The sequence below is a fragment of the Coenobita brevimanus genome, chromosome 14 (genome assembly GCF_032717465.1).
Source record: "Coenobita brevimanus isolate Jiangsu-jjx chromosome 14, ASM3271746v2, whole genome shotgun sequence".
NCBI lineage: Eukaryota > Metazoa > Arthropoda > Malacostraca > Decapoda > Coenobitidae > Coenobita > Coenobita brevimanus.
Window position 1 is genome coordinate 58,306,561 of NC_136967.1, and position 13,678 is coordinate 58,320,238.

The following is a 13,678-nucleotide window of genomic DNA, read 5'->3' on the forward strand; positions in this document are numbered from 1 at the left end:
ACAGCAGAAGCGTTTTTAATTGGGCAGCATCACGATCACATCACGATAGCGGGCGGGGAAGGCTACTTGATCAGAAGTTTTCATTGGCTATCATCATCATGGGAATGTCCAGTATGACCGTGTTGGACAGGGGGTGATCGTGCTAGAGGTGAACTCTGCGGATTTCGCCCACTTCTCGGAGCTCTGTGCGTGTTATGCTAACACACTCGTGTTGCAGTAATTAAATCGTATTAAATAATACTAATTATTTGCTCTCCATGCTGGACGTGAATCGTGCTGGACTAGCGCGTGTTGGACGCGAGGGTACTGTACCAATCTGGATTGGGAAATGTGGCATGAGATCCAAAGATGGGACCTTGAAGCTTGGGGGCATAATAGGGATGCTGCAGATGATGGTGTAGCTTGAAAAGCTGCCATCAGTTGAGCAACGCTGACCCAAGCAGTTGTAGAACATTGTCTGTCAATATTTATCGTATGTAACATAGTGTTCAATGCCATCATAGCTATTGTATTTGAGCTGGAAAAAAAGAGATAATTGTAGGTCTTACCAGTGTGTGAACTATTATTGGAATGATAATTTGGATGGTGTATAGCAGCACACTGTGTTCTACATTATCTTCTCAACATTTTCAGGATTGCCAGAAGATCATTCGCCTCAAGAGCCTGGATAACAGCACGGATGTGGCAGCTTTGGCCAGGGAAGTGGTGGACAAGTGCAAGTTGATCCACCCATCCAAACTCAGTGAAGTTCAGCATCTGATCAGCTACCTGCTTACACGCAAAGAGACTACCAGAGGTGAGTCGCATAAATTTACATAAAAGCAGGTTTTTGCAAGGCCAGCAAACTACTTTTCATCCATCCATCCATCATTCATCTAAACCTGTGTTGCCCCATGAGGAGTATAGGAGCCTGGGGGTAGGCAAGTTGGTCTTGACATTTAAGATGAGAGTGACCAGCCTCACTCATCCCTGAGTGGCATTATGTAAGCAATAAATCCCAACCACCCCGTGGATATGAACCGACAGTCTCAGTCTGGTTGGAATGCCATAATTACCCACTAAAACACTAGACACCATAGTTTGATTATATTGTTACCACTCAGCATAGTAAATGGTTTCCAGGTGTACAGGAAACCATTTGGCTTGTCACTTAGTGTAGAGTTACCTGTAGACAGAAGGAAGAGGAAAGAATGACATAAGAGGAAGGAAGGACGAGAGGAAAGGGCAGCCACCTGAGAGCAGCACCACATCGATTGAGTGGATGGTGTACTTTTCACTGTTGCCAAATGAGATAGAGACACCCAGTAGGCTGTTGTTATCGAGGCCCAACTTCATCTGGATGTGCATTTGAATGACTGCAAGAAGTTGGCCAGTTTGACTGGATGCTCCCTGATATCATTTGTATTTGTTATGTTAAAGTTTGCAAGGCTTGGTGAATGAGTGTGGGAGAGTGTGTAAGAAACAGAATCTGAAGATGAATGTATGGAGGGGTAAATGGTCTTCTAGATAAATGAAGTCACTGAATGTACAGTGAGGTTGGATGATGAGGAAATGGAAAACATGAGTGCATTTAAGTACTTGGTTAGTGTGATGAGTAAGGATGACGAGCTTGAAAACGTACAACAAGGAAGAAAGGTTGCTGGTTCTTTGAAAGCAGTGATAAGAAATAGGGAAGTGAGCGTGGAAGTAAAAAAGTCACTGCATGATAGTTTTGTGATACCAACTCTAGCGTATGGAAGTGAAGTGTGGACCTTGTTGGAAGGACACAAGTCAAGAGTAAGAGCAGTGGAAATGAGTTATATGAGAGGAGCCTGTGGAGTTACATGGAGAGACAAGCTGAGGAAGTGAAGGATCCTTGTGATGTGGATGTGACAGAATGCATTAGGAGAAGTACATTGAGGTGGTTTGGCCATGTGGAGCAGATGGAGAGCGAGAGACAAATGAGGAGAGTGTATGTGAGCGAAGTGGAGGGGCGGGAAAGGAGGGGGAGGCCAAGGATGAGATGGAAGGAGTAGTAGAGAGGTATATGAGAGAGGGGGGTATGAGCTGGGGGGAGGACAGTGAAATGGTGGGGGACAGGGCGGCATGGAGGCAGTTTGTTTGTGGCCACCCCTTACGGGATTGAGGCGTTTGGCAGTAGATAGATAAACAGACACTGAAGGTGTGTGTTTTGCAAGAGTAAGGTGCTTTAGGGCATAGTGGACTGTTTGCAAGGGCCCCAACCTCACACCCCTATGCTCTTGATTGGGCAGTAAAGGATTGAAGGATAAACAAATAGACTGGAACTGAAGCAGATAAGGAGGGTAGCTGTATCATAGTCTGACTAGATGAACTCATGTCTCCCTGGGAAGGGCAGTTTTGAAACGATGAATGGATGTTGAGGGTTCATGATGGTTGCTGTTTGTAGGGTTTGGATGCTGTTAGGGGCTGTGTGTTTGTGTACATGTTTCTGAAATGTATTGTTTGGAGAGGGAGGAAGAGGAGTGTTTACGGTATTTTGTGTAGTGTTGAGAAGTTGTTTGTTTTTTGTATCTTTGTGATGAGGGATAAAGTTACTAGGTTGGGATTGATCCCGTGTTGAATAGTTAATTGTGTGTCTTTCATGTTCTTGCAGCCTGTGATTAGGATTGTTGTACTTATATTTTCTTAGGGGCTGGGGCAGTTGATCTGTATTTATAATTTTTGTACATCCAGTTTTTCATTTCATTTTGAAATGCTCTTTGCATGTGGGGGTGCCTGCTGTCCACTGAATCGATGCAGTGCTGCTCTTGGGTGCCTGCCCGTTCCTCTCTTCCTTCTTTCCATCATTCCTCTTCTTTCTTTCCTTCATTCATACCTCATCCTTCTGTCTATGGGTGACTCTGCACTGAGTGACAAGCCAAATGGTTTCCTGTACACTGGGAAACCATGTACTATGCTGGGTGATAACATTATAATCAAATTATGGCTCCTGGTGGTTTAGTGGGTAATTAAGCTGCTGCAGTCAGATTGAGCCAGTGCAGGTTTATATCCAAGGGGTGGTTGGGGTTTATTGCCTACATAATGCCACTCAGGGATGAGTGAGGCTGGTCACTTTCATCTTAAATGTCAGGACCAACTTGCCTAGCCCCAGGCTCCTACACTCTTCATTGGAAACACTGGATTAGATGATGAATGAATGAATGAAAATTAATTTTACCTGATAGTGGCTCTCTGTGTTCCATGATCTTAGGCAGCATCTGTTCATTCCCTTAACCCAGAGGTCATTTTGTAAGACCTCATTCCAAGGCTGAGAACTACTCTTTTTGGTGCTATACCCACTTCTAGATTTTTTTTGTCAAGCTATATACTCCATTCTTTCCAAGATGTTCAGTCCTCTGTTGTCGTTCATCATGACACATTGCACACTCAAATCCTTGTACATACAGAAGCCTACCTCAGACACCACTGCATTTCTTATGTATCCATTTGCTGCAAACGTTACATTAGACTGAAATACTCCCAGCTTGGTGCTGGGTCTGGATGCCATCATGTTGTGGCACCATGTGGAGAGAATGGAGAAGGAGATTGACTAGGATATTGTATTTGAGAGAAGTGGAAAGGCATAGATGGAGGGGAAGACTGAGAAGTGGAAAGGCATAGATGGAGGGGAGATTGAGAATGAAAGGGAATGATGTAGTGGAAAGTTATATGAATGAGGATGGTGCGATTTGGAGGGTGGGCAGCCTGATGGTGGACAGGATGACTTGGAGGGAATTTGTTCATGGCCATCTCGTGTAGGATTAAGGCATTCTGGCTGTAGATAAATCAGTGTGTGTGGCCCTCCTTTCATCCAACTTCTCCTTTTCCTTCCTGTCATTTATAACACTTCTTTTCAATGAGGTGGCTGTACACTGAGTTTTATTTCGTTTCATTTTTAAAGGCTCCAACAGCATGCATGCGTTGGCCTTGGTCACCTAATGACGGCTCTCCATGCTGCACAATCCATTGCAGCCTCGCTGTTCAGTCCCTTAACCTTGAGGTCACACTTAATGACCTCGTCCCATGTCTTTCTCGGTTTACCCCTCATAACCCCACCCCCAGTATTAACACTTCTCACCTTCCTCACCCAATTATCATCCCCCATCCTCTCCACATGTCCAAACCATCTCAATCTACCTCTCCTCATCACAATACCAATACACTCCAGTCCCATCCTACCTCTCAACTCTTTCATCGTGACTCCATCCCCCCCAGACCTTGGACGCAGGGACGCACTACACATCCACCTAATCATTGTCATTTCTGTACATCTGAGCCGGTGAATATCCTCCTCCTTCATTGCCCAGGTCTCTCTACAATACAGCATTACACTCCTAACACATGATGCATACAAAGACCCCTTAGCATGTAGGGAGAGTCCTCTCAATGTCAGGAGAGGCAAGAGCTTCCTGAACTTCTTCCAACCACTTCTCACCCTAGCCACAGAGCTAGCTCCAGCCCCACCTCCAGCACACAACATGTCTCCCAAACAACAAAACTCTTCCACACACTCAATAGATTCACCAGCAAGTTCAATTCTTTCACGTCTGACAATCTCCACCTGCTCTCCCCGACACGCCGTACACATAAAATCAGCATTATCTTGCAGTCTACCTCTGATACCACTACATCTCTTATGCACCCATTTATCACAAACACCGCACAAGATGGAATTACAATACTTCCCACGCCGTTGTGGCAAACTGCACATGGCCACTCTCCCTCGTCTTTGACAGTACGGCTGCCAGCCGTAGATATCATCACTTTTGTTTTATCTCCATTCACCCTTAAGCCTTTGTGCCCTATACCATCTCTCCACTTCCTAAACCTTTCGTCCGCCTCCCCTTCGTTCTCTGCAATCAACACCAAATCATCAGCATACAACAACTCTCATGGGAGTCTGTTTCTAAAGTCACGTGAAAGGGGTTCAGGTACCATGATAAACAACATGGGACTCAAAACTGTCCCCTGATGCACACCAACATTCACGGAAAACCCATCACTCAAATCTCCATTCACTCTTACCTGGGTGTGAGCACCCACATACATAGCCATAACCACTTCTCCAAGCCAAGTTTTCTCATTGCCCACTTCACCACCTCTGTAGGGACTCTGTCAAAGGCCTTTTCTAAAATCAACAAAAACAAAATAAAGATCCCTTTTCTTTCCAATATACTTTTCCTGAAGCTGTCGAACAGTGAATGTGGCATCAGTGGTCCCCCTACCTGGCATAAACGCAAACAGCATCTCATCAATATTCACTCTTTCTCTAATCATACCTTCTAAAACTCTCTCCATTACCTTCATTATCTGATCCAAAAGCTTTATACCTCTATAATTTCCCCTTTCCAGGGCATCACCCTTCCCTTTATACACATTTATAATTACACTCTTCAGCCAATCATCTGGGACAACACACTCCTAAATAATCCTATTTATCAGGTCAGTGACTAACTTCACCCCTATATCGCCTGAGTCCTTCAACATTTTGGCAGTCAACCCAGGCGCACCTGCTACCTTCCCCACCTTCATCCTGCCTATTGCCTCACTCACAGTAGCAGCATCAGTCAAAGGCCAAGGGCCAGATACTGGATCTGCTGGCTTCAAACCTTCTCTGTCCCAGTCACACTTCTCATTCAACAACCGGTTATAATGCTCTTTCCATGCATCTTTAATATCCTCACTGTTCACCACTACCATTCCTTCATCATTCTTCACACACTGTTCACCTATAATATCCTGATTATCCCTTTTCACCTGACCTGCCACCCTAAATATCATATTTTTCATTTCCCCATGATTTCGGTTATCAAGTAAAAGTCTCTGTGACTCAGACTTTGCCCTTTATACCTCTCTTCTAGCCCTACGCTTGGCAACCAAATATTCCTCTTTGCTACCACCCTTCTTCCATTCCTGGAAAAGCCTTCTTTTCTCCTTAACTGCAGCTTCTACATCCTCATCCCACCACCATGTTACTTTATGTCTTGGTGGTCCTCTTGTCCAACTGCATGTTACATCAGTAACTCTCAAGAAATTGTTTGTGAGGGCTCTGTACTGTTCATTAACGCCTCTGTCTGCAGCTCCCTGTTCAGCCACCACTCTCCTCAACTCACTATAGAAGGCATCCCTTACTACTTGGTTTTTCAGTTTCCATATTTTCCTCCTAGGTACATAAGTCCTCTTTTTCATCACTCATTCTTTAATCACCATATCACAAATCAGTAGTTTGTGCTGCTGCACACACTCCTCACTTCCTATAACTTTAACATCCCTCACTAACCTCCTATCGGCCCTCCTAACCAGAAAATAATCTATCTGACTGCTATTTCCCCAAGACTCATACGTGATTGACCTACTGTCTCTTTTCCTAAAATATGTGTTGCACACAATCATGTCCGTTGCCTCCCCAAACTTGAGTATCCTTTCCCCTTCTGCATTCCTTATACCATACGCACATCCCCCATGCACTCCTTCATAATCTTGTGCTGCTTCACCTGCATGACCATTTAAGTCCCCTCCCAATTGTTTCCTGTAACCCAGGAAGTTATTTACAGCACCGGGTGGTAACCATATACAGTAGCTAGATTTTGGGGCGAAGTGGAGCTGTTGTGCCCCTGTTAACTGGGTGGAGGGATGCACATGAAATGTTCATTCAGGAACCAAATCTCCATACTTTTCTTTGTTGCTTCCCACAGCAGGGTGCTCAGCCACAAGGAAACATCAGTTCACTGCATGGGACAGCCCAGGAGGGATGTTATTTTTGCGTCTGATTGATGGGCCTGCTCATCAAGACAGAGTTGGGTTGATCAACAACAGCAACAAGTCCTATGGCATTTTGTGATATTATTGTACACCTTATGAAAAGACCATTATATAAGGATTGAATAGGGCTACACCTAACCCTTCTGGTTCAGTCAGTCCAGACTGTGATTTGCACATTATTACAGGCCAGATTACACATCATAGATAGATTTCTTTTATTCCAACTGCTGCTGGAAGCTTTTGGGAAAAATTTATAATTTGCTGGTTTGACATTTGGTTGAACCTTCTTTTCTTAGAAAACATCGGCATCTTTACCATGGCCAACCTCAGTATGGGGATTCTGTAAGAGGAATAATCACATCGTTGTTGTGTATTTATGTATGTTTATGTATACAGTAATCCCTCCACTATCCGATGTAGTAGAGCCAAAGGCATGTCCGGAAAGTGGTCTTGTCCGGAAAGTGGGCCTCTGACTGCTGGACTGGTACTTATGACCCTAACCCAGCCTAACTTTGAAAGCCACCTGAATAACTGCCTACCGGACATGCATAGCACTTATTTAAACCTATTAAAGACCCTATTCACACCAATAATGGACATAAAGCATTAAATAAATGAAAAGAAACCAGAGAATGAGGAATTAGAAGTATGGAAAATACTTAGGCCTAGCAGTGTACAGGGTACTGTACTTACAGCACGTCTGTGGCTGCCTCCTTGAACTATCTAAGGCTCTGTTAGTTGTGAAAATGCTCTTGAAGCACATACAGTAATCCAGTGTTGTGCTACACTTAATTCTTTGCACTGTGAGTTATAATAAGAATGTTTAACATTGCACATTCTTCTTAATTGAACCACACCAGTTTCAGCCGCCACTCTGCACTCCACACTTAATCCTTTGCACTCTAAATTCTAATTTCTTAACACTGCACAACACTGTAAATTCCCATGTGGTATAGTGGCGAGGTATTGCAGATTATTCTCTGTTTATTTGTAAAAAAACGAGCACGTGCAGCACCCATTACGATGGACGTCTTCCCTGAACGAAGGTTAGGCAGTAACTGGGAACAGTTGCCAGATCTGAACTCGGCCATATTACCAAACTCCTCAACTTTCATTACCAGATTTAACTTTTCATTACCAAATTCTTAAGCATTTCTTGTTCACTAATTATATGTACAATGGAAATAATTACTCTCCTAATCAGCAGCATGTTTATTTTTGTGCTATATGTGCTAACAGATTAATCAAAGAAAGCAGACAGTCCACCATCTCCATTCTCAATATCTTTATACATGTGAAAAATCTGATTGGTAACGGATCATGCTGATTCACTAAAAAACGAACTTTTCATTACCAAATTGGCCTACATTTGGTGATGAAAAATACCAAATGGCAACTGTGACTGGGGAAGGGGGAAGGGGGAGGAAGGAAGGGGTGAAGGGCCATGGTGTAAACAGCTGTTTGGCGCCGTGCGGCAATATCAAATTATGGGTGGGAAAAAATTAGGATTTGGGGGGGATTTTTTTTTCTTTTTTTGGCCATTTTTGGGTTCTGAAGGTCCAGGCCTACAATGTCCGGTAAGTGGGGAGTCCGGAAAGTGGGCGTCTGGAAAGTACAGGGATTACTGTATTACAGCACTATAGCTTGCTTGAGTTATGGGTGAAGCGTAAGTCTTTGAAAATATGGGATAATGTCCAAACTATAATTCTCCTGTGGAGTGCATCAGATCTTACCTTCAGTATGTTTTATAGATGGCCACATTCCCTTGGAGCCACCAACTCCTGGTCTGTGTGAGGGGAGTGGAGAGGCAGCCAACTTGAATCAACTGGACACGTATATGGAAATGTTGTATGAGGACATGACAGAAAAGGTCCGAGGTGCATCGCTTATACTTCAGTTAGCCAGGAACCCTGACTACTTGGAGGAACTCTGTCAGAATGGCAAGTAATTTTTGTATATAATTGATATATTTTTATACATGCTTCCAGTATGTCAAGGAGCTTAGGCCACTTCTCACAGAATATGGCATAATGTAGGAGGTAAATACAGTAGATGAATTATCTGATTGATATTTAATATCAGTATGTTAATCTGCTTTATTGTAGAGAACAGTAGCCATCAAGCAGATAGTGATTCATAGTATGCATATGTCCATAGATGCCAGTGTCTTTCCTGGATTTTTCATTACTGCGGTATTTTATCGTCATCATCATCTTGATTATCAGTATCTCATAAAGTACTGTACCATCATCACCATTATCTTGTTTCGACTCTTATAATTTGTTGGGGAATGATTAGAAACAAGAAAATGAAAAGCACTTCGGTCAGAGTGCTAAGCAAAAATGGGCCACACACTGCCATGCACTCGTTGTTCACATTACATTTAAAGACCATGGCATAATTCTTTTCATCTGATGGCAGATCTCCACATGTCATGGTCTTTAGCCATTTCCCTTTTCAGCCTTACCCCACAGGCACAAACCATCCACATTAACCTGCTTCACCTGATAAAAATCATTCATGCATCACATGGGAAGTGGAGCTGTGTGCTTTTCTATACATATTGTACTTCATCCACCAACTTCTGTCTTTCAACACTTCTTTCTCTTCCTCACACATTCATATCTCACTTTTCATAAGTTCACATACCATTTCTAGCCATATTTTTGGCCTTCTTTGCATCCTCCTTCATATTCACTCATGTGTACCCACACTACCCAGTGCATGTCTGATCAGTGACTGTACTATCTTACCACACAATTTTGTTCTCTCTTACTCCATGTCTTTCTGTCATATCTCATTATTATTATTATTCTCACTAGTCTAAGCACCTCACATGTGGACAGTGTCCTAGGAGGAAAGGGAAGAAATTATAGGAAGTGATATATGAGGATATTCTTAGACAAAATTGTTTTTTATGCAAGTACTTGCTTTGCAGTGTTTGTACACATAGCTTAAAGTATTTAACCCATTTTTGACAAGCTTAACCTTTTAACCACTTTGACATGAGCTTATCTTCCCTGCCAGTACCAAATCTACGCAGCAGTAGGAGGAGGAGCTAGAAAGCTTTAAACAGCCCTCTGCTATCCCTGTAATAAAGTACAGTACAGTACAGTACAGTATTGGCTTTTGACGTCCTTGGTACGTCCCCGTATACTCATGTTACCTAGAAAAATGTACAGGGTATGTCATTGTGGCAAAGGGGTTAAAGTTTAGGCCAGATGTCATCCTCATGCACTGGCCAGCTGCTGGGTATTGAAGGTAGGAATAGGAATTACATCCTCATCCTCATCCACTGTCAGCCTTTCCATCATTGTCATGCATATGTATATTAAATTTAATAGATGTATTTTCATTTTTATTTTAGATTTTTATTTTTGTACCTACTACCATTGTCGACTTAAATATGAGATATCCCTCGTAAGGGAAATAAATTGTCTGCCATCCATCCATCATCCAATCCTGCATTGCCCAATGAGGAGCGTAGGAGCCCGGGGCTAAGCAGTTGGTCCCGACATTTAAGATGAGAGTGACCAGCCTCACTCATCCCTGAGTGGCATTACATGAGCAATCAACCCCAACCACCCCATGGATATAAACCTTCACCGGCTCAATCAGATTGGAGCGCAATAATTACTCACTAAACCACCAGGCGCCAAAATTTGGTTATATGGTTACCACCCAGTGTAGTAAATGGTTTCCTGATGTACAGGAAACCATTTGGCTTGTCACTCAGTGTAGAGTCACCTACAGGCAGAAGGAAGAGGAAAGAATGAAGGAATGAAAGACAGAAGAGGGAGTGTAAAGTTACCCATAGGCAGAAGGACAAGGAAAGAATGAAGTAAAGGAAAACAGAAGAGGATGGAAGGAAAGAATGATGGAGGAGAGGAAAGGGCAGACACCCAGCAGCAGCACTACATCGAGTGAGTGGATGGTGAGCACCCCCACCGACCACTAAAATTGTCTGCCATTAGCCTCAATAACATTAAAACTCTTTCTTATACTCTTTGGGTTAATTAAGATTGTTTTCATAAGCATATAACTTAAGTAAAGTAATCAGGCTTGTTTATTATTGTTTTGCATGCCATAGTGAAAAATTAATAACACAAAGATGTCCAGTAGCTACATTGGTTTATTTAAGAAGTATAGTATATACAGCTCATGTGCACTAGTTGTTTAAAATCACTGACTTGAGTTTGAATGCACTTTTTGATCAGAATTTGTTCTGTTAGGGTACCACTATCTTTCTTTGTAATCTACTGTTCCATTTACCTTTCTGGTGTGAAACCCTTAAACAAAATGTATATCAGCATATTCTTGGTTGGTGAAGATATGTAGCATTTTATAAAAGTGAAGTCTCAGATAGAGTTAGACTGACAGATTACTTAAGTCCATGCCTGCCCAGTTGTATTATGACAAGGCATATATATAGCAGGACACATTGGGATAATGTGTAAATAAATGTTCTCCTACAGAGACAGTGCTGGGTGCACTTGCCAGAGTGTTGCGAGAAGACTGGAAGAAAAGTCTTGACCTCAGCTACAACATTGTCTATACCTTCTTCTGTTTCTCAGTCTTCTCTAACTTCCATACTGTGATTTCTCACTTTAAGGTTTGTATATGTTTGTTTGCAGCAAATTACTGTGATTTTTATGCAGCTCTGAAAGTGTTTGTGCATGACGAGAGGGTGGTGGAATGGGTGTGTGAGAGTGAGCCTGAAGGTGGGAGGAGGCACGATAGGCCAAGAAGGTGGAAGGATAAGGTAAATGGGTGTGTGGAAAAAAAAAAGAAGGTGAGGAGGTGAGGGAATAGACATGGTGTTGAGTTGTCTGGATATATCTGGGTCACATGATGAGAATTTGCTATCCCATTTTTTAATTGACTCTGCCTGACAGGTGTGGTGTGTGTGAAGTTCTTCTACGAAGAAAAATACCAGAATCATACATGCAAATGGTTAGGCTTGTGAGATGGAGCCAGATTGTACGGGCTTGAATGATGTTTTGATTAGTATGTTACCTGTTTCATTAGGTTTGCTATTGATAGTTTCCCCTTTGTAATTTGTCACCTTTTTTTCATGGATCATACCACAACCCATCTCTAGGTAGGAAATGAGTGTCATGATGATACTTTTTCACTGTAAGGACTTCAAGAGTAATGTTTCAGTGTTTGCTATTATAAGTCAGATTTGATGCAAAATTGATGAGAATAGTGTTTCTTAATATGCAGTGTTGCATTTACTGGTAAGGTGGAATGCAATATATGGTACTGACACTGGTAAAAATCATTTGATGTGTACAGATTGGTTCATTATGTATGGACATCATTGATGGAGAGCTGCAGCGGACAGACCAGTACCGTGAACAACTGACAAAGAGGAAAAAAGGAGGAGACATAACTGCTGACCCAGCACGCCTTCAGCAGGATTATGACCGCAATCTGAAGAAATACCAGACTGTTGTTGAGAAGCAGGATCAGGTATGCACTTTTTCAAGATATTCATGCAGCTTGGAAAAATCCATATTTAATCTATGAAACAGGCAGAATTATTGTGCAAATGAAGTCTGTGGGAATCATCATTTATTGATGAGCTGTGTGAAAATTACAAGGCAGATATGAGATAATAACTGTTTTGTTGCAGTGATTCATTCAGTGTTTATCATATTATTGAGTAATGATTGAATTATGGTTATATCAGTTTGCATGGTCTCGAGCCAGGATGAAAGGTGAAGTCAAGGATAGTTTAGAAAGAAGTTAGAAAAAATTAATTTGAAATGGTGTATAAGCAAATACAATAGTTAGATAAGTAGAGTGACAAGTTCTGCACTGTACCAGTAATATAATGAGGGGTGGCAGGGTTGTGCTAAGGGAATAGGTGTGAACGTTAGGCATATAGATAGGGATGGGACAGTTCTCAGCCAGGAGGTGATTATATTAAAACTTAAAGTAGGCCTTGTGGTTGGTAAGACTTAGGATGCTTCTGCTGCTGGAAGTCTTGACAGGGCGTTGATGTCCATTCCAGCCAGTAGCTGCAGCGAGACAGACTGACACCTTTGTCAGACTTTCTACTGTGAAGGCAGAGGAGACTGTGGAATTGACATATTTTAGTTCAGATTCTGACTTCACTAAGTCTGAACCAAGAAGAATCGTGCCAAAAGTGAATATTACACTTCTTGGTGTCAAGATTGTATCAGAAGTGGGTGAAAATAACAACAGAAGTAAGGAACTCCTGAATAAATGCTGTAACTTAATTCTTGCCTTCACAATGGTAAAAGATGATAACAGGTTTGTAGTAATGACGATGTTAAGTGAAAGAAAAATTTCTGCGGAAAAGCTTCATAGATATGTGTATTTTACGAGTGACCTTTGATATTACACTGCCATGCAAAATACCCGTACTGCTTTAATATATCAGTTAGTCAAGGGTTCCTCCAAAGAGAGAGTGTGGTGTAAAAAAAGAACAAAATATGGGACACTTCACACTAAAGTACATGGAAGGAAGAGGTAGAAAAGAAGACTGGTTGGCTCATGGTGGGTACTGGCTACTCATGGGGAAAGATAGGGGACAAGAGTCTGTGAGACACTAACATGGGTTTTAGGGTAATGGAATTTTCAGACTGAAAGAGGTAGTTTTATCATGCACTTCATTTTTTTTGGCCTCATGAACACACAGGATTCAGCTGTTGAGGGTTATCATTTCTTCATTACACTGATTGGAACAAAAACTATGGTATACAAACAGTTGATGCTATCATCAGAATTTTAATCCATAAGGAGAAGGAGTCATCTTTTTGACCTCTCATGTTTGTGCTATACCTCTAATACTATTGAGAAGATTGTATTGTTGTGTGTAGCTGCTTTAACCATACCATCCATAATAAATATGCTAATTTGTTATAATTGTTGTTGTTGTCTGTTA

The 13,678-nt window shown here is 42.0% G+C and overlaps 1 protein-coding gene across 1 annotated transcript in view; it reads left to right on the forward strand.

Annotated features, from left to right (window-relative positions):
• Window positions 1-13,678, forward strand: part of Kap3 (kinesin associated protein 3) — a 63,503-nt gene that overhangs the window by 6,100 nt on the left and 43,725 nt on the right. The window contains exons 3-6 of the mRNA XM_080264934.1: window positions 634-796; window positions 8,514-8,702; window positions 11,238-11,374; window positions 12,061-12,237. Coding sequence (XP_080121060.1) covers window positions 634-796; window positions 8,514-8,702; window positions 11,238-11,374; window positions 12,061-12,237 — 666 coding nt within the window. The remainder of the gene's footprint in view (window positions 1-633; window positions 797-8,513; window positions 8,703-11,237; window positions 11,375-12,060; window positions 12,238-13,678) is intronic.